The sequence below is a fragment of the Leucoraja erinacea genome, chromosome 4, assembly GCF_028641065.1.
Source record: "Leucoraja erinacea ecotype New England chromosome 4, Leri_hhj_1, whole genome shotgun sequence".
In the NCBI taxonomy this organism is placed as follows: Eukaryota; Metazoa; Chordata; class Chondrichthyes; order Rajiformes; family Rajidae; genus Leucoraja; species Leucoraja erinaceus.
Window position 1 is genome coordinate 85,965,448 of NC_073380.1, and position 22,128 is coordinate 85,987,575.

General features: G+C 43.1%; 1 protein-coding gene across 1 annotated transcript; it reads left to right on the plus strand.

The window, feature by feature from the left end:
• The first annotated feature begins 616 nt into the window (after window positions 1-616).
• On the plus strand, window positions 617-20,188 carry ntaq1 (N-terminal glutamine amidase 1). Its single transcript, XM_055634737.1, has 6 exons — window positions 617-886; window positions 5,668-5,767; window positions 14,402-14,452; window positions 15,989-16,137; window positions 18,772-18,896; window positions 19,633-20,188. The coding sequence occupies exons 1-6, from the start codon at window positions 801-803 to the stop codon at window positions 19,740-19,742; spliced, it is 621 nt and encodes a 206-aa protein (XP_055490712.1). The 5' UTR covers window positions 617-800; the 3' UTR covers window positions 19,743-20,188.
• The last annotated feature ends 1,940 nt before the right edge of the window (window positions 20,189-22,128 follow it).

Consider the following 22,128-nt stretch of genomic DNA (forward strand, 5'->3'; position numbering starts at 1 on the left):
GCAGAGCCGAGCTTACTGTACTCCATATTATCTGGAGTAAGGCAACCCACAAGTTAATGATAGACTATGTCACCATTGAAATAAAAACAGAAACTGCTGGAGACATATGCAGTAGGTCGGGTAGCATCTGTGTGGAAAATCAGGAGTTGTTTGAGGTAATTAATTCTTCTTCAGCACACTTTAACAGCCTGAAGATCTGAAGAAAGGTCTCAATCTGGAAGTCACCTATCCATGTTCTCTAGAGATGCTGCCTGACCTGCTGAGCACATTGTGTCCGTTTGTGTATTAACATATTTTGTGTGTTTTTAAAATTATTTTGTGTATCAATAGTGTTGTCTCCACACCTTATCTGACACCGATTACAATTTACAGACACATTTCCAAAATGGTTCAGTGCACTGTGCTTTTATATGTCGATAAAGTGCAATTAAATTTGCAGATCTCCAAATCAAAAGAGATAATATACTGCAATAATTGCATAAACTGCAGCAAGGACGGGGCCGGCCAATAATTGCATAAACTGCAGCAAGGACGGGGATCCTAAAGCAGAAACTGCTAGCAAGATCTTTGGGGTAAAGCGCGCAGGCGGCTGCCCTGGGCCGACGTCATTTAGTGGGCGTGGAAATGAGTGCGTGCAACCACTTGTCCACTCCGCCACCGCCGGGCTTCTGTCGCAGGCTCCGGTCGATAGTTCCGGAAGGAATCACTGTTCTCCGATCTGTTGTGTTACAGCGAAGCGGGTCCGAAGAGAAAATAAATCAATATACGTGGTGGGATCAGGTCTTGTCTCCCAGATTGTTATGAACTTCCCAAACGCCGCCACGTTGGGCCCAGGCCAGCTCTCAGCCATTGTGAAGGAGGATTGTGTGTACACCAGCTGTTATTGGTAAGCTGCAGGCTTGACCTGTCCTTCTGGGGAGAGGGTCAATGGTGGTGGCTTCAATTACACCCAGGTGGTTGCAGCTTTACAAGCATCAAACCTAGCACTGTCACTTGTTGAATCGTGATCAGCCTGGTTTACTGCTTTTAATAATAATAATAATACATTTTATTTATGGGCGCCTTTCAAGAGTCTCAAGGACACCTTACAAAAATTTAGCAGGTAGAGGAAAAACATGTAAGGGGGATGAAATAAATAGTAGAGACATGACTAGTACACAAAGTAAATACATAATTCAATACAAAACACAGTATGAGGCAATTAATGCACAGATGAAAAGGGACGGCACGTGGGGCTAAGGATAGGCAGAGGTGAAGAGATGGGTCTTGAGGCGGGACTGGAAGATGGTGAGGGACACGGAATTGCGGATCAGTTGGGGGAGGGAATTCCAGAGCCTATGCTTTTAGCCTATGTCGTCTTCACTGCTCCCCCACTCTCCACCCATCAACCTTCCATCTCAGAGGAGACACAAAAAGCTGCAGATACTGGAATCTTGAATGAAGGGCAAAGTGCTGGAGGAGCTCAGCAGATCAGACAACGGTCAGATTGAAGAAGGGTCCCAATCAGAAAATGTGTCTTATCTAGTTCCCTCACTGACGCTGTCTGGCCCGCAGAGTTCATCCAACACTTTTGTTAAACTTCCCTATCACTTCATGTTTCCTATGTTAGTTTTCCACTTCCCTTACAATTGTCACAATCCGCCTGCATGATCACCCCCTCACCTTTTGCTTATCGTGCTGCTTCTATTAGCAATGTTACAAAATTTTGAGATTTAAAAAATCAAGTCTGCAATTTATCCCATCAGATAAAGCATAAAAACAAGTTTAATTTGACACCTAATTCACTTTCATATCTCAAGTATTAAAAAAGTTATGGCCATTTTCATACTCGGAAATTAGCATCTTGTTCCCTATTGATTTACTATGGACATAACAAAAAAGCTGTGATCGTGGACAGTCAAAAATTAAGAGAACTGAATAACATTTTCAGTTATAGATTGAAGCATTCTGAAACGAATATAAAATAATCTTACATGGATGACCTGAAATTAAAGCATATAATTAGTTAGTTACCCAATTGTAGCTAATTCCAAACTTCAATTACTAGATCTAAACATCTATCCATTTCTTAAGAAAATATTAACATTTTTAAATAGCCTAAGTGTCCAAATAATATTCACAAAGAATTCACAATAAAACATGATTTTTAAATCTCATTGACATTAATTTATAGGCCAAATGGAAGGAATTTAGTGTTCAATTGCTGTAAATTAATGGCCATTTAAATCAGCTTGCGAGTGGGATTCTGTGGAACGCGCTGGTTTGGAACGTTGCCATTGCGGTGGATTTGAAGCCCATATGGCATGAAAAACACTGCGGGATTGAATGGGCCCCCAAGTCAGCTATTCGCAACATAAAATTTTGTATAAAGGGATCTTAAGAAGCACTTTTTAATGTAAAAATAAACAACCTACCTTGCCTTGTCCCCGACATGAGATCTGTCCCGTTGTCGGCGTTCGCGGCTTTAGAGGATGATTTTTAATCTACTATAACAATTAAATAACCCAATTTAGTTTAAAAATAGCTGCAGCGAACGAACCTCGCAGCGATTTTTCATCAGCAACTAGGCAGGCTGAACAACCTCGATTTCAATACCCTGGAGAAAATCGCGTTTTAAACCCTCTCTCAAAGGCGCCAAAGTCGCGCACACGGGCAGCGACAGAACTGCAGCGCTGCTGAAGGTAAGTTTTGCTACATACCTACTTACAGCGAATGCAGTGCCAGAGACCCGGGTTCGATCCCGACTATGGGTGTTGTCTGCATGGAGTTTGTACGTTCTCCCCGTGACCTGCGTGGGCTTTCTCCGAGATCTTCGGGTTCCTCCCACACTCCAAAGACGTACAGGTTTGTAGGCTATGTGTGTATGTAAAAAATGTCTGTAGTGGGTGTAGGATAGAGTTAATGTGCAGGGATCACTGGTCAGCGCGGACCCGGTGGGCCGAAGGGCCAGTTTCCGCGCGCACCAGAGCATAATAAAGCTATAAAAACAACAAAATAATCTTCGCTTTTATCAAAGGAACAATAAATACAACTATTTCATAGTTTGAAAGCAGTATTTGATGCTAGTCTAACCTAGAAGAATCAAAGTTGATGCTAGTCTAACCTAGAAGATTTCGTTTGGACCTCAAGGGGTCCAAATGACAATTAAATGTATCTTGTATCAAAGCAGGAAATTTGGTTTACACTCTCTAGAATTTAGGAGATTGAGAGGGGATCTTATAGAAACTTACAAAATTCTTAAGGGGTTGGACAGGCTAGATGCAGGAAGATTGCTCCCGATGTTGGGGAGGTCCAGGACAAGGGGTCACAGCTTAAGGATAAGGGGGAAATCCTTTAAAACTGAGATGAGAAGAACTTTTTTCACACAGAGAGTGGTGAATCTCTGGAACTCTCTGCCACAGAGGGTAGTCGAGGCCAGTTCATTGGCTATATTTAAGAGGGAGTTAGATGTGGCCCTTGTGGCTAAGGGGATCAGAGTGTATGGAGAGAAGGCAGGTACGGGATACTGAGTTGGATGATCAGCCATGATCATATTGAATGGCGGTGCAGGCTCGAAGGGCCGAATGGCCTACTGCACCTAATTTCTATGTTTCTATGTTAAAAGACAGAAGAAAAACAGAAGGTCCATTGCTCCACTGCTTTCCAGCAATGTTATAAATAGTGACCTTTGACCTGGGCATTGAGTGGAGGGATACGGATGACATGTAGGCAAAGGAGATTAATTTAACTTGGTGTGTGCTCACACAGTCAGTCTGCTTGTCTCCTGTACTAAGTCACCCCCAAACCCCCCCCCCCCCTCCCCCCCCCCACCTTTCCCTCCCAACTCCAGTCCTGTCCCGACCCCCTGGGAAACTGAAGTGAGCGACAATCAACTGGGGAGGGTCAGGTTAAACAGCTGTGCATGGAACCCGCCACCGGAGTCCAGAGATGCTGCCTGCCCGCTGAGTTGTACCCTGTTCCTGCCTTCTCACCATATCCTCTGACTCCGCTATCTTTAAGGACTCTATCTGCTTTCAAGAGAGAGTTAAATAGAGCTCATAAAGATAGCAGAGTCAGGGGATATGGGGAGAAGGCAGGAAAGGGGTACTGAATGTGGATGAGAAGCCGTGTCGCCACTCTTCTAATTCTCAGATAGTCTAGTCTGGTCCCAAACTCGCCTACAGATAGTGCGACTCATTTGCGTCCATCTTATTGAATTTACGTTCAGCAATGTAAATACTTTTTAGACTGTATTAAAGGACTAAAGTGGACCATTGTGGGCTCCACCTTTCCTTGATCATCGTTGTTGACTTAGATTTGTTATTTTCATACTTTTCATTCATTTGTTCTTTGTACTTTTCATACCTCGCGTCTCCCTTTCCCCTGACTCTCAGTCTGAAGAAGGATCTCGACCTGAAATGTCGCCTATTCATTTTCTGTCCTGTCCCGCTGCCTGTCCCGCTGAGTGACTCCAACATTTTGTGTCTACCTTCGGTGTAAACCGGCACCTGCAGTTCCTTACTACCCGTTATATCTTCTATATTGTGCAGAACAATACTTGCCAACTCATCGTCGAATCCCCAAACTCACTAATTCTGAGACAGCACAGGAAATTGGGTCTTTGATTTTTTTTGATTTAAATAGAGTCCTATCTCGATAAGGTAGGTCGTAGACCAATAAGTTAATGGTATAGTTGCCAAAGTTTACACTGGAGGTCTGAAATTTATGCTGTGTGTCTGAACGGGAAGGTCATCTCAGATCTCAATTGCAGAACCCTTAACACGTTTGTACCAGAATATAAAAAGGCTTTTATGCCATTAAGCAAAGTAGCCAACAAATGGCACAACATTTTACTTAACAAAAGTTATTAGCAAGTTAAACTCTGCATAAAAAAGAAACAAGTTGGCCATTAAGATCTGTTTTGGAAATCTTGCGCGTAATTTTGCAGGACTTAAGAGTTCCCATGGTAGACTCACGAGACACTAAGGTAAACACATGGGCCACTACGTTCTTAAAACGAGTTCAAATGTTTCAATTTTTAACGTCAGCGGTACATTTTACTCGTGGAAAACATGGTTGAATTTTTCCAAGAGTTAACAAGTTTCACGGGTACCTGCCGTTAGCGCAACAAGTCTCTAAGTTGCATCCACGAGTTCCGACGTGACAGCTACGTTAATCGTACGTTATTACCACGAGTTTTAACTTGGGATACCTCGTGGGTCAACTCGCACCGTGAGACAGGGGTTTTACTTGCAGCAGCATAACTGGCCGAGAAAAACGCAATATGCACAGATATATAATAAACAAAAAAATCAATACATTAATATTCACAATACTAGTGTAAACAGTCCTTAGTGCAACTAAAAACAGTCTATATAAGTTCATAGTTGATATTAGTGTTGTATAGTGTTCAAGAGCCTGATGGTTGTTGGAAAGAAGCTATTCTTGAACTTGGAGGTCACGGTTTTCAAATTCCAGTACCCGCTGCCCAGTGGTAGATTTTCTGACAGAATCACACTCCTCAAAAAAACACAATTTACAGAACTCCTAATTCCTTGAAAGTTATCGTCCAATCTTCAAACTCTCTTTTCCAATGTTGCATCTTTTCCCCATATTTTGCACTGGGCATTTCAGTTTCAAAAGATAAACAATCTTGCACTTTAATCTTTGACCGATATGTCTTTACAGTGAAGAAAATGTGTGGAAGCTTTGTGAATATATAAAGAACAAAAGACAACATCCTTTAGAAGAATGGTATGCTGTTTTCATATCAAATGATCAAAAGATGGTAAGTGTAATTTGGAAATGTACTTTTAAAATGAGGTACAAGAATTTTAATAAATTTCACCCCACTATCCCAGTCCTAGCCGAAAAAATTGATCATTCCAAGCAAAGTTCTAAAGGCTCAGCTGACCCATATATTGTACAGATTCAAGCTTGTGTCTTTAGGGGTGAAACCCCAAATTCTTTTGATACCAAGCTCATGGGAACATCCAATCCCATATTCAATCTGGAGGTGTGCTTAGCTCATTACTACCAATGAAGTACTTTTTTTCCTAATATTACCACATTCAGCATGGCACAGTGGTGCCGCTGGTAGAGCTGCTGCCTCACAGTGCAGAGACCCAGGTTCAATCCCAAACTCAGGCGCTGTCTATGTGGTGTTTGTACATTCACTCTGACCGTGTGAGTTTCCTCCAGGTGCTTTGGTGTCCTCCCACATTCCAAAGATATGCTGTTTTGTAGTTTAATCGGTCTCTGCAAATTGCCTTTAGTGGGTAGGGAGTGGATGAGAAAGTGGGATAACATAGAACTAGTGTGATTGGGTGAACAATGGTCAGTGTTGACTCGAAGGGCCTGCTTCCATGTGTATCACTAAACTAAACTAAACATTGTTGTAATGTTTTTCAAAAATCCATAAAAAGCAATGTAATGACTAGGTAATCTATATTGCTAAAAGTAGGATCTTGACTACTTCCTGTTTTCTGTTTCATGATTTTTGAAAAAACGCTGCCACTTACGGCTGTGATTTTTGGCCATCTTACTCAGAGTCCCCCTCCGCTGCCCAGGACAAGAGGGTTTTTCCCATCGATGAAAAATAAGAGTTATTAATGTTTTAAAAATGTTGACATTATCTCTGCTGCCCCTGGTGGTGGGAGGGGGAGGGACTATAAACCCCGGAAGTGTTGTGCCTCACTCAGTTTCTGGAAGATGGAGGAAGCGAGAGGGTCACATCTCTGAGCTGTGAATAACACTGAACACATGTCTACTCAACTGTGAGTACCCTTAATGTGGTTTGAAAATAAAAATGTGGTTGCTTTGAAATGCTGCACTACAAATGATTGTTGTTGGTGGTGATAACTGCTTTGAAATGCTGCACTGCAAAAATGGTTGTTGTTGGAAACTTGACAACTTTCTGTTTGCAATGTATATTGATTTTAGATAAAACGCTACCACTTACGATTGTGATTTTTGGCCATCTTACTCAGTCCCCCGCCGCTCATCAGGTGCAGAGGGTTCTTCCCATCAATGAAAAATAAAAGTATTATTAGTGTTTAAAAAATGGTGAGAATCTCTCTCCTGTCAATCACGCCATGAAGGCCACGCCCCTTCTGGTTGGAGGGGGAGGGATTATAAAACCCGGAAGTGTGGGTGTGGCTCAGTCTCTACAAGATGGGGGAGGGAGAGGTCACAACTCTGTCTGAGCTGTGAATCAACTGAACACACTGAATGTCTACTGAACTGTGAGTGTGGTATTTATGTGGTGTTTTGTGTGGTTTTATGGTGGTTTCACCCTGCTTGAAATGGTATGAAACTACATTTGAATGTGGTGGCCTGGCACCCTGCATGAAATGGTATGAAACTGCATTTGAATTTGGTGGCCTGGCACCCTACATGAAATGATATGAAACTGCATTTGAATTTGGTGGCCCTGTACCCTGCATGAAATGGTATGAAACTGCACTTGAATTTGGTGGCCTTGCACCCTGCTTGAAATGGTATGAAACTGCATTTGAATTTGATGGCCTTGCACCCTGCCTGAAGTGGTAAGAAATTGCATTTGAATTTGGTTGCCTTGCACCCTGCTTGAAATGGAATTTCAAGGAATAGCCGTGATTCAACTGCTAGCCCACCCGCCGTGAATGAGCTGCCAGCACATCAGGCTTGAGTGACTGAGCTGTCACCCCAAGAATCCATTTGGCCCACAATGTCCATACTAGCCCTCTGGAAAACAGTCCCTTCAGCCCACAATACCTATACTAGCGCTCCAGAGAGCGCCACCCCCCCCCTCCCCCCTGGCCACCAATGTTGGAATTGGTGGAGAGGTGGAATATTGCGTTGGGGGACCAGCCCTCCCGTGTGAACATGGGACCCAACGGGTCCCACTTAGTCTAGTAATATAATATAAACTTTGAACAATGTGGGTAAGATTCAGATTCAATTTTAATTGTCATTGTCAGTGTACAGTACAGGGATAGATATTGGTTAGGGCTCTGGCAAACAGTCAAAGGGTCACAGAGTGATACAGTGTGGAAACAGGCCCTTCGGCCCAACTCGCCCACACGGGCTAACAATGTCCCAGCTACACTAGTCCCACTTGCCTGTGCTTGGTCCATATCCCTCCAAACCAGTCCTATCCATGTACCTGTCTAACTGTTTCTTAAACAATGGGATAGTCCCAGTCTCAACTACTTCCTCTGGCAGCTTGTTACATACACCCACCACCCTTTGTGTGAAAAAGCTACCCCTCGCATTCTGATTAAATCTTTTCCCCTTCATCCTGAACCTATGTCCTCTGGTCCTCGATTCCCCTACTCTGGGCAAAAGACTTTGTGCATCTACCTGATTTATTCCTCTCATGATTTTGTACACCTCTATAAGATCTCCCATCACCCTCCTGCACTCCATGGAATAGAGACCCAGTCTACTCAACCTCTCCCTATAGCTCACACCCTCTAGTCCTGGTAACAACCTTGTAAATCTTTTCTGAACCCTTTCAAGCTTGACAATATATTTCCTATAACTTTACAAGCATGACAATATTTTCCTAGTTCCTAGAACTGAACACAATATTCTAAATGCGGTCTCACCAACGTCTTATACAACTGCAACATGACCTCCCAACTTTTATACTCAATACTCTGTCTAATAGACAATAAACAATAGTTGAAGGAGTAGGCCATTTGGCCCTTCGAGCCAGCACCGCCATTCAATGTGAACATGGCAGATCATCCCCAATCAGTACCCCGTTCCTGCCTTCTCCCCATACTCCGCTATTTTTAAGAGCCCTACCTAGTTCTCTCTTGAAAGCATCCAGAGAACCTGCCTCCGCCGCCCTCTGAGGCAGAGAATTCCACAGACTCACTACTCACTGTGAGAAAAAGTGTTTCCTCATCTCCATTCTAAATGGCTTACTCCCTACTCTTAAACTGTGGCCCCTGGTTCTGGACTCCCCCAACATCGGGAACATGTTTCCTGCCTCTAGTGTATCCAAGCCCTTAACAATCTTATATGTTTCAATGAGATACCCTCTCATCCTTCTAAACTCCAGAGTGTACAAGCCCAGCTGCTCCATTCTCTCAGCACATGACAGTCCCGCCATCCCGGGAATTAACCGTGTAAACCTACGCTGCACTCACTCAACAGCAAGAATGTCCTTCCTCAAATTAGGGGACCAAAACTGCACACAATACTCCAGGAGTAGTCTCACTAGGGCTCTGTACAACTGCAGAAGGACCTCTTTGCTCATATATTTGATTTATCTTGTTATAAAGGCCAACATGCCATTCGCTTTCTTCACTGCCTGCTGTACCCGCATGCTTACTTTCATAGACTGATATACAGGGACCCCCCCCGATCCCGTTGTACTTCCCCTTTTCCCAACTTGAAGCCATTTAGATAGTAATCTGCCTTCCTGTTTTTGCTGCCAAAGTGGACAACCTCACATTCATCCGCATTAAACTTCATCTGCCTTCACCCTGCATTCGCATAGCATCCTCCTCACAGTTCTCACTGCCACCCAGCATTCTGTCATCTGCAATTTTGCTAATGTTACTTTGAATTCCTTCATTCAAATCATTGATGTATATTGTAAATAGCTGCGGTCCCAGCACCGAGCCTTGCAGTACCCCACTAGTCACTGCCTGCCATTCTGAAAGGAACCCATTAATCCCTACTCTTTGTTTCCTGTCTGCCAACCACTCTCTATCCATGTCAGCACTATACCCCCAATACAATGTGCCCTAATTTTGCACACTAATCTTCTATGTGGGACCTTATCAAATGCTTTCTGAAAGCCCAGGTACACTACATCCACTGGCTCTCCCTTGTCCATTATCCTAGTTACATCTTCAAAAAAATTCCAGAAGATTAGTCAAGCATGATTTCCCCTTCGTAATTTTTTCACACAGAGAGTGGTGAATCTCTGGAACTCTCTGCCACAGAGGGTAGTTGAGGCCAGTTCATTGGCTATATTTAAGAGGGAGTTAGATGTGGCCCTTGTGGCTAAGGGGATCAGGGGGTATGGAGAGAAGGCAGGTAGGGGATACTGAGTTGGATGATCAGCCATGATCATATTGAATGGCGGTGCAGGCTCGAAGGGCCGAATGGCCTACTCCTGCACCTAATTTCTATGTTTTCTATGTGTCTATGTAAATCCATGCTGACTCGGACCGATCCTGTTACTGCTATCCAAATGTGTGGCTATCTCATCTTTTATAATTAACTCCAGCATCTTCCCCACGACTAATGTCAGGCTAACTAGTCAATAATTCCCTGTTTTCTCTCTCCTGCCTTTCTTAAAAAGTGGGATAACATTAGCTACCCTCCAATCCACAGGAAATGATCCTGAGACTATAGAACATTGGAAAATTTATCACCAATGCATCACCAGTCTACCCAACCCAATTTCCTGCCTAATGCGGATTTCCTTCAGGTCCTCTGTCACCCCAGATCCTCTGGCCACTACTATATCAGGAAGATTGTTTGTGTCCTCCTTAGTGAAGACAGATCCAAAGTACCTGTTCAACTCATCTGCCATTTCCTTGTTCCCCATAATAAAGTCACCTTTTTCGGTCTTCAGGGGTCCAACTTTGGTCTTAACTAATTTTTTCCTCTTCCCATACCTAAAGAAGCTTTTACTATCCTGCTTTATATTTTTGGCTAGCTTACCTTCGTACATCAGCTTTTCTCCCCGTATTGTCTTTTTGGTTATCTTCTGTTGTTCTTTAAACATTACCCAATCCTCTTGCTTCCCGCTCATCTTTTCTACGTTGTACTTCTTCAGTTTAATTTTTTATACTGTCCCTGACATCCCTTGTCAGCCATGGTCGTCCCTTTCTCCCCTTGGAATCTTTCTTCCTCCGAGGAATGAACTGATCCTGTACCTTCTGTATTATTCCTAGAAGCACCTGGCATTTTTGTTCCACTGTCATCCCTGCTAGTGTATCTTTCCAGTCAACTTTGGCCAGTTCCTCCCTCATGGCCCCATAGTCCCCTTTATTCAACTGCAACACTGACACCTTCGATCTACTCTTCCCCCTCTCCAATTGTAGATTAAACCTGACCATGTTATGGTCACTGCCTCCTAATGGCTCATTAACCTTGAGGTCCTTCATCAAATCCGGTTCATTACATAACACTAAATCCAGAATTGCCTTCTCCCAGGTAGGCTCCAATACAAGCTGTTCAAAGAATCCATCACAAGGGCACTCTACAAAGTTCCTTTCTTGGGGTCCAGTACCAACCTGATTTTCCCAGTCTACCTGCATGTTGAAATTTCCCATAACAACCACAGCATGACTTTTACTACATGTCTCATATACATCAATGATCTGGATAATGGTGTGGTAAATTGGATTAGTAATGCCACTTGGAAATGCCACTTGGAAAACCTGAACGGAAACCTCTGGAGACTTTGCGCCCCACCCAAGGTTTCCGTGTGGTTCCCGGAGGTTTTTGTCAGTCTCCCTACCTGCTTCCACTACCTGCAACCTCCGGCAACCACCTGCAACCTCCGGGAATCGCACGGAAATCTTGGGTGGGGCGCAAAATCTCCAGAGGTTTCCGTTCAGGTTTCCTAAGTGGGACAGGGGCATAAATATGCAGATGATACTAAGATAGGTGGTGTTGTGGATAATGAAGTAGATTTTCAAAGTTTACAGAGAGATTTATGCCATTTGGAAGAGTGGGCTGAAATATGGCAGATGGAGTTTAATGCTGATATGTGTGAGGTGCTACATCTTGGCAGGACAAATCAAAATTGTACGTACATGGTAAGTGGTAGCGAATTGAGGAATGCAGCTGAACAGAGGGATCTAGGAATAACTGTGCATAGTTCCCTGAAGGTGGAATCTCATGTAGATAGGGTGGTAAAGAAAGCTTTTGGTGTGCTGGCCTTTATAAATCAGAACATTGAGTATAGAAGTTGGGATGTAATGTTAAAATTGTACAAGGCATTGGTGAGGCCAATTCTGGAATATGGTGTATAATTTTGGTTGCCAAATTATAGGAAAGATGTCAACAAATTAGAGAGAGTACAGTGGAGATTTACTGGGATGTTGCCTGGGTTTCAGCAACTAAGTTACAGAGAAAGGTTGAACAAGATAGGTCTTTATTCTTTGGAGTGCAGAAGGTTAAGGGGGGACTTGATAGAGGTCTTTTAAATTATGAGAGGGATAGACAGATAAGACGTGGATAAGCTTTTTCCATTGAGAGTAGGGAAGATTCAAACAAGGGGACATGATTTGAGAATTAAGGGACAAAAGTTTAGGGGTAACATGAAGGGGAACTTCTTTACTCAGAGAGTGGTAGCTGTGTGGAATGAGCTTCCAGTGAAGGTGGGGAGGCAGGTTCGATTTTATCATTTAAAAATACATTGGATATGGACGGGAAAGGAATGGAGGGTTATGGTCTGAGCGCAGGTAGATGGGACTTGGTGAGAGTAAGTGTTCGGCACGGACTAGAAGGGCTGAGATGGGCTGTTTCCGTGCTGTAATTGTTATATGGTTATATGAGAAATAGAAATCGGTTAGGACTCCAGCAAGCAACACTTTCTCTACACAATTCTCCAAGTTTACAAGATGGATAAGCGAACGAATGCCATTGGTGAATTGAGGGCCTTATTATACTTGGTCGGTTCTGATGGAAAGGCCTCGCTGCGTGCGAGGCTGAGAATGTGGGGAAAATACAATGGGATCATGTCGGATTGAAGGTCTGCCTGGACTCTGGGCTGAAGGGCCCGTTTCCACGCTGTATGTCTTTGTGATTCTAGAATACCAGACTTCTGAAATGTGCACAGTATTCATGCTCTGCCACATGAAGAGATTTCTAGATAAACAAAGAAACTTCAAAGCTGTTTTCACAGCCTTCCTGAAAAAATTGTAGCTCCCTCACCCACACGAGAATCCCTGGCCCGTGGCCGCTCAAACTGGAGAAGGACTCTTTGGGAAGGCGCTGGAAACCTTGGGTTTGTGTGACCGGTGCATGCAAAACCCAAAGTAAATGGCAGGTGGAGTACACCGCCTCTGACACAATCAGTCATGCAACCTCTGCCACACTGTGAAAGGGATGACAGGCTAGCCCAGGTTACGAACGCCCAACCTATGGACCCCTCTCAAGGGAGCTCCCATCCAAGGAGAAGTTGGAATGGTCGCTGTTTCAATCCTGTTTAACCTGACAATGTTTTCCAAGTAAATTTACTTTGTTTACTGTATAGAAAACAGTTTGCTGGAAGTCACACATGCTACCAAACCTTGAGCTCATTGCTATGCACAAAGTTGTCAATTAGCACTTCAATTTAATGCAGTGAGTTGCTGTGATCTGACAGCAAGGCTGGTGGTTGAATAAATACTCAAAGAGGAAACATTTGCAGGGCTGTTTGGAAAGAGTAGCTAATTAGAGAGCTTTACAAGCATGGCAGGTCAAATAACCTCCTGTGCTGTTATGATTTATGAACTTGTCTGTGAAATATAATCAGCTCAGTATGAATAGAATGCTAGCAACATCAATCACTGATAAGAATGGGATTGATTAAGAAACTCGTCAGCCATAACATTCAATATCAGAGCTCTATGTGCACCATTTGAGAGTGGCTAATTTGATATGGAGAAGGTGGCACAAAGGCTCAGGGGTAGAATTGCTACCTAACAGCGCCAGAGACCCAGGTTCGATCCTGACTAGGGGTGCAGCTTGTACGTACTTCCTGTGACTGTATGGGCTATTCACCGGGTGCTCTAGTTCCCTCCCACATTTCAAAGATGTACAGCTTTAAGGATAAGGGGGAAATCTTTTAGGACCGAGATGAGAAAAACATTTTTTACACAGAGAGTGATGAATCTCTAGAATTCTCTGCCACAGAAGGTAGTTGAGGCCAGTTCATTGTCTATATTTAAGAGGGAGTTAGATGTGGCCCTTGTGGCTAAAGGGATCAGGGGGTATGGAGAGAAGGCATGTACAGGATACTGAGTTGGATGATCAGCCATGATCATATTGAATGGTGGTGCAGGCTCGAAGGGTCGAATGGCCTACTCCTACACCTATTTGATATGTTTGTAGGTTAATTAGCTTTGGTAAAATTGTAAATTGTCCCGAGTGTATCTGAGAGTGCTAGTATATGGGGTGATCGCTGGCCGGCGCAGACTTAGTGGTTGAGGGCTTGTTCCGCACTTTATCACTAAAGTCTAAGTGATCTAGTGATGAGCATGCACAGAATAGCTGTTCCTCCCATGTTGCTGTATCATTTGGCACTGAGTCAGGAGAGAGGTCCCTGTCTTATCCACGTCTATTGGTTGCATTACTAGAATGCATCTCATCATATGTCTAAATATCATTCAGTAATTTAAGTGAAGGGGAACATTTACGATATAAGCGTATTACAGTATAGTTTATGAATCTGATTATTTTAATATGTTTTTCTGTAAAGGTGCCCATCTGGAGACAGAGATCGTGCCATGAAGATCAGCCTGTGATTTGGGTAAGTAGTGCTCTTGTTGAACCCAAGTTAAACTCAATTTCCCTTTGCTTATTCAAATATAGGAATTGAACAGAACCCAATGAGCAATCCAATAAGTCCTACATGACAACTGTAATGAAACTGCAATTGAAGTACATATCCAATTGCCTTTTGAAATACCCCATGGAATCCGACTCGTTTTAGATGAGATATCCTTGATCTTAATGACTGTTCACATGAAAAGATTCTGTTTTCATCCATTTGCCAACAGAGACAGCTTTAAACCACTTGGTTTATAAGAACCCTTCATGATTTTCAATCTCCCCATTAGTTTTCTTAACCTGCTCTGCTCTGAGGAGGTAGTTTGAACTCCCCCAGGCATTCCACATTATTGAATTCCTTCAATCTGTACAATTAAACCACCTCTAAAAGATCCTAACATTGTTCCATAAATGTTTGCAATTGTATACTATCTTCTACCCGAGTCCTTAAAAAAAGTATAGCATGATTTCTCTCCATAAATGTAACATGCTTTTTGCATAGAAATCAGTGAGGGGAATCAGATATTAATTTCTTGAATTTAAGATCCACAGCTGTCACAAGGAGATTTGAACTGAAGTCATTGGGTCAGTGGTCCAGGACTCTTGTTGTTAGTCCTGTAACATAACCACTGTGCTATGGAACTTCTGTAGCCAGACCAATGAGGCAGGGATTTGGTAGAATCTTACAGGTCTCTCCGCTGCCGGACCAGCAGGTCTAGGAACAGCTTGTTCCCTGCGGCTGTTACATTACTTAACTCTGCACCTCGGTGATTGCCAGTCACCCCCCCCCCCCCCCCTGGACACTCCTTTCCCCAGAAAAATTGCACTACTACGACTGTATGTACGTATATATATTTATTGCTCATTATTCTATGTTCGCTCTTCTGGGGAGATGCTAACTGCATTTCGTTGTCTCTGTACAGTACACTGCACAATGACAATAAAGATTGAATCTGAAATCAATAGGAAAAAGAGGTGAAAGGTTTTTTGGGAGGGAACGGTAGAGGCTGGAGAGTTGTAGGACTGGAGGGACAAAGCAAGGACGAGGCTTTGGAGAGATTTGAATGTCAGACTGGGAGCCTTTATTCTTTTATATAAGGATGACGAGATCAATGGGATTTGGTGCATTTATATAGGGGTGTCGGGATCAATGGGATTTGGTGCATTTATACAGGGGTGTCGGGATCAATGGGATTTGGTGCTTATACCACCATTTAAAGGCAAATTATCTTTTCAATCATTCAGTGGCCCGTGTTAATCTTTGAGATTAAATTGTCCTGCAATAGCTGTGCCGACACAATTTATTGTACAAACACTCAGACATTTTGATGGGGATAGACACAAAATGCTGGAGTAACTCAGCGGGCCAGGCAGCATCTCTGGAGAGAAGGAATGGGTGGCGTTTTGGGTCGATACCCTTCCTCAGATAAGGAATTCACTTAATAAAATTCAGTGGTGTAAACACAAATTATAGATGCATATAATATAGCAATTAAAATAATGTATTTTAAACCAGGATTACCACGTTATCCTGCTCCACGATTGTGGAGGGCAGCACTGTGAGGTTTATGATTTGGATTCAACACTACCGTTTCCATGTCCTATTGATATTTACATGAAAGAAGCCTTCCGATCTGAAGACCACATCAGACCAATTTTTAGAAGGTGAGGAAAGTATCTTTCTTAATTTATTGATTCACAAGATTTGGGCAGCATTGGAAAATTGCCCCCATCCCACCATTCTAGTGGCCCTGAACTGAGTGGCTTCCTAGACGGATTTAATATTCGTTTAGTTGCGAGATGCAGCATGGAAAAGGGCCATTCGGCCCACCAAGTGTGTGCTGACCAATGATCACCCATACACTAGTTCTATATTAGCCCAGATTTGCATCCTACACACTAGGGGCAATTTACAGAGCGCAATTAACCTACAAACGTACACGTCTTGTGGGACGAAACCGAGCCAAAGGTGGGTTGTAGGATATTTGGCCTCTGTAAAATTGCCTGTAGTGTGTTGAGAGTAGATGAGAAAGTGGGACAACAGACAACTATGTTCGTTGGTGGGTGTAAACTTGGTGAGCCGAAGAACCTGTTTTCTGCTGTACCTCCAAACTAAACTAAACTAAACTAAACTATGCCCTTTAGTAGTTGATATTACCGCCCTGAGAAGAATGCCTCTCATCATTTTATAAATCTCTTATCATATCAGTTTCGGACGCTCCAGAGAAAACAATACAAGTTTATCCAACCTCTCCTAACAACCAATACCCTTTAATCCAGGCAGAATCCTGCTTAACCCCTTCTGTACCTTCTCTGAAACTTCCACATCCTTTCTGTAATGCAAGGACCAGAAATATTCTCCAAGTAGGTTGATTCATCCAATTTTAGCTGAAATGCTGGACTGCAATTTACTAAACTGGCATTCCCCATATTTTCTTACAATATAAACGGAGGCCATTGAGTCCATGCCGGCTCTTGAAACATTCTCATCAACCCCATTCCCCATGTTTTTCTCCTAAGTGCCTATCAACTCTCTCCTGGTTCTACTTGCACTGAGAGGTGATTTACAGTGGCCAATTAACCTATTAACGTCTAAGGGATGTGGGAGGAAACCGGACCATCCACTGGGTCACGGCCAGGGAGAATATGCTAACGCTATATAGGGGGGTTGCATGTAAGGTCACTGGGTCATTGGGCTTGACGCACGGAGCCGCTCAATCCATCTGGAGGACATCCGTAACTTCCGGTATATGTTATTAATGCAAGAAACGCGTACTTTCCTACCTGTTAAAAACTGCCAAAATGTTGAATTTTTGCGCTGAAAAAAATTGTGGAAGTCGGGGTAAGTGTGAGAGACATGTACCCAAGTTTAGAATTCCAAAAGTGAAGCGAAATGAAGGTAAAGAGAAGCGAAAACTTAAGGGACAACAGCAGCTAAAGTGCTTGGTAAACATTGGCTGTGCAGATATCGGAATTAAAAATATTGGGAATTATCGCGTTTGCTCACTGCATTTCAAGTCTCAGAAGTGATAAATCTGGCTGTAAATTTTTCTTCAGATGCGGTTTCATTTTGTATGTAAAAACCCACTTGAGAACCATGGGCGATTTAAAAAAATTAGCCAGATTTATCACTTCTGAAACTTTTTAGATGTCAAAGGAATCAAGAAAAAACACAAATAATGCCTTACTTGATGAAAAGCAGTGAGCAAATGGCCAATGTTCGCTAAGCACTCTGGCTGTTGTTGTCCCTTCATCTCACACTTGTATCTACTGTCATTTCTCCTCACTTTTAGAATTCTGAAGTAGGCTAAATGTCTCACACGCTTATCCCGATTTCCATAATTATTTACAGCGCAAAAATTGCCAATTTCAGCGGGTTTTAACGGGCCCGCTACTCTGGAAACAATGGTAAGTGCCTACCTGCAGTACATCGCGTGTAATCCATTTGGAGTAGCGTAGCAACAGTACGGGCGTCATGGGTCACTACCCGACTGCCGTGAAACCTCCCTATAGACCTGAGGTGAGGGTTTATCCTGCAGCAGCTGTGCTACCTGCTGCACTACTGTCTTCTCTCCACAACCAAATCCTAGGATCCATTTTCAGGTCACTCCTGACTTACGAACACATGTATACCCCTTACATACAAAAAAACATTTGGAAGACTGGCAGAATGGATTTGTCGATTGTAACATGGCTGCAGGTGACTGTTCTGGACACTGGTTGAAATTTTAACAAATCAAACAGAAGAAAACTACATTCCAGTTAACACGTTGATGTCCATTTTGCAAATCCTATCAGGGTATGCACCGTCTTGGCCAGAAACAATGTGCTTTTTAATAGCATGCAAGACCTCATCTGCAGTGAAATATTTTAAAAGAATATCATTGATGGCCTGAAATGGGCTTGGGCTGAATTTTATTAGCGTTAATTTTATTATTAAGAACAACAAAGCAAGATTAAAAATGTCCTTCAGACTGTCCTTTCCAATGGGACAATGCACCTGTACTGATATCTTTTGCCGTGTAGGAATTCGGTTCACGTGCACATTTGAACTTGCAAACTGTTCGGATTACAAACAATTCTTGGGAACTGAACACAGACGGGACGTGTAGTTAGTTGACAAGATCTAACTTAATTCTGACAATCCACCGCTTCCTGCCACCCACACAGTTCATCAATTCAAAATAGCAGCTTGTTTCTTCTTGTGATCAGTTCTCTGGGACTGTAATGTAGAAAGCAATGATTACGGAGGGACTGAACGTTCTGTAACGTCAGCTATTGCGTGTGATTCATGTGCAGGAAGATGAGAGTTCTCAGAGCAGATCTCTACCTGAAGACATTTGCTTCAGATCGGTCCCATATGAAAGATGCTCATGGAATGTGGCGCATGGCTCCTCCACCATATCCATGCATTCAGACTACAGGTACGTGAAATTAAAAACATTCTGGATCTTTAAATCAATCTGTTCCAAAAACAGACAGTGCATCTTTTCTAATATAACTCAAAGTTTAGACAGGGCTTATGTGCTTAATGTGGTGTTCTGCAGTTGTGTGTAATATGTCCCTTTTTTATTTATTCTGGGATGTGTACATGGCTGTCAAAGCCAGTTTTATTGCCCTTAAACCACTGAAGCCTTGGTGGTAAATGTACTCTCACAGCATTGTTGACGTTTCCCAGGATTTAGACACTGGCAACGATGAAGGAACAGCAAAATATTTCCAACTCTAGATGATAGTGTGGAGGTAAGTACTTACATAAGCTGTTCCATGCACCACTGCCCTCTAAGTGGAAGACATTTTAAACTCAGGAGGTGCTTTTAGATGCCTAGATAAATTGTTTCAGTGCAAAGAGTGTTTAAGGAGGTGGGTGGGATGCGAGTCAAGCAGGATTGTTATCCTGAATGGTAGTGAACTTCTTGGGATTGCATCCCAGGCTTTTGCTGCGTGTCCATCACACAATGACTGATGTGTTTTCAAGGCTGAACAATACAAAGCAAACTTTGATGCTTATCTTAAGATTACATTTTAAAGAGGGGCTTAAAATTGTGAAGGATATTATGGAGTAAATAAGACAAAACTGCTTCCACTGAGAAGTGGCATTGATTCCTGGTTTAAAAAACTTCGATCTCCTAACCTCCTGTGATTTTTATTGCAATCTAGAAGCACAAATGAACCTGGATGACTTCATCAGTATGAATCTTGCTGTCGGATGGGGCGATGTTTATACCTTCACTGAATTTGTGCAACAGTTTGGAAGTACAAAGCAATGACATTTGGAACCAAAACATTCTCAGCCTTTGGTCTGCAAGATTTGAAGGAACTGCATGAGAGAGATATAAATCATCTGACAGGAAGTACTTTGCGTATTGAACAAAGGTGGGCTTTTTAAAAAACCTTTAGATAGAAGGAATGCAGCAGTTAAAGAAAGGTGAATGAAAATATCATTCAAACCATGGCCATTGGAATTGTGATTGACAATAAACCCTCAAATTGCAAGTATTGCTCAAGAATGAACTCTATATCAAATGAAGACACTGTAATGAACTGTTTCCTACAGTCTTATAGTATTTTTTCAGCACATGGAACCTTGTACAGATTGTCTGTTTTTGCAATGGTATCACAAAGAAAGGACCAACCCTATCTGTTTAGTATGTAAACCAAAGTTTTGTTATCCACATTGTAAAATAATCCAATAAAATGTAACCTTTTAACACTTTTTTTCCCTTTTTATTTCATGTTTAAATCGTCATGTATGTACTGGAAAATACGGGACCTTGTGTTGGAAAATAAGTCTGGCCATGGGACTGGTGTTACAGCGGAAGTGCATTTTGAGGATTGGGCCTTGTGGGAAGGTACTAAATTGGAGTCGGGTAAACTACAGCGTATTTAGGCAGGAGCTCAGGAGAGTACACTGGGAGCAATTGCTATTCAGTAAGTCCACGTTTGACATGAGAGTTGTTTAAAGGTCGGTTGATCGATATTCAGGACCGGCAAGTTCCAGTAAGGAGGAGGGATAAGGATGGCAATGTAAGGGAATAATGGATGACCAAAGAGGTTGTAAATTTGTCAAAATGAAAAGAGTCACATGCAAAGTTCAAGAGGATGGAATCAGACAGGGCCTTTAAGGATTGTAAAGAAAGGAGGAAAAAACTAAAGCGGGCAATTAGAAGGGCCAAAAGTGGCCACAAAATGGCTTTGGCAAGACAGAAAAAAGAAAATCAAGATCTTTTTATACCTATGTCAGAGCTGCCAACTCTCACACATTAAGCGTGAGACTCGCGCATTTAGCCAAATTCTCACGCTGATCACAGAATTTCCCACGCTCTGTCATGAGAAATTCTGTGATCAACGAGAATTCCAAAACTAATATCAACTGCATGTGTGCGCGTATGTTGACAAGACAGCAGCACTCTTATTCTCTGTTATTCTTACTTGACCGAACCGTCACACACCTCCAAACCATGTCCCCATGCAAATTTACATTGAAAGACACGGACCGTACTGTGAATGAGTGTCACCCAGCGCAGCAAGTAAGGCCATGTCCTGCTCCCGGCAGCAGTCGGAATTTAAGGATTTGCGGGAAGCGACTGACATAAGCGATGCCGGCGAGAGAGGTACATGGGCCGCGGAACTGGAGGGGGGGGAGGGCTGCAGCCCCTCCACTTTTTTGGCTAGACATGCTTCAATATCTCCGGCTTTGGACGAGGCTCTGCTGTGCTCTGAGCAACCTGATCGTGGGTGTTGGAGAGCCGGGGCAGAGGGAGGGATGGAAGCAGAAGCAGCGGCGGGGGCAGATGTGTACAGGGAGCCGGGGCAGTCGAGTGTATGCGTGGCTGGCGAGTCGCTCTCTGCATCTCCGGCCATGGAGCAGTCTCAGTGCAAGAATCCCGGGCCTTCGGAGGCGTCGGAAGCATTGCGCCGCGGTCGTGAGATGCTCTGTCCGAATTTGCCCAGGTGACCGGCATAAACCAGGCTGCAGCTCGGTGCATCCTGGAGGACAACCAGTGGCTGCTAGAAGTAGGTGCCAAGCACTGGGTAGAAGCGATGGAAGGTAGTGGCCTTCAAATGGGGGTGGTTGGAGAAAGCATCCTGCTTGCCTGCTAGATTTTCACTTACTGTAACTGCAGGAAAAATGTTCCTTTTCTCCAGAGATGCTGCCTGACCCACTAAGTTACTACAGCACTTTGTGTCTATCTTCACCATGACCGTTATTCTATCTTGTTTTCTACCATGACACATTTATCCTTTTGTTCTCCCCACCCTGCTCCTTGACTTCCAACTACTCTGGGTTCTGATGTAAAGCCACCAACCTGAAAGCATTAACCTTGCTTCTTGCTCCAGATGTGCTGCCTGACCTACTGTTCTGCTTGAACTCGGAAGCTTTGCAGGTAGATAGGTGAAGAAGGCTTTTGGCACATTGCCCCACATCAGTCAGAGAACTGAGTATAGAAGTTGGGATGTATGATACAGTTGTGCAAGACGTCGCTGAGGCCACACTTGGACTAATGTGTTCAATTTTGGTCATCGTCTATAGGAAAGATGTCATTAAGCTGGAAAGGGTGTACAGAAAATTTACAAGATGGTGGATATACAGAATAAGCAGATAGATAAAATAATAATAATAATAAACTTTATTACGGACTCGAGGTCCAGACA

Coding starts and splice junctions, on each gene's coding strand:
- ntaq1 (XM_055634737.1), top strand. CDS start 801: ATGAACTTCCCAAACGCCGCCACGTTGGGCCCAGGCCAGCTCTCAGCC. Junction 14,453..15,988: donor AAGATCAGCCTGTGATTTGG/GTAAGTAGTGCT, acceptor ATTTTAAACCAG/GATTACCACGTTATCCTGCT. Junction 18,897..19,632: donor TCCATGCATTCAGACTACAG/GTACGTGAAATT, acceptor ATTGCAATCTAG/AAGCACAAATGAACCTGGAT.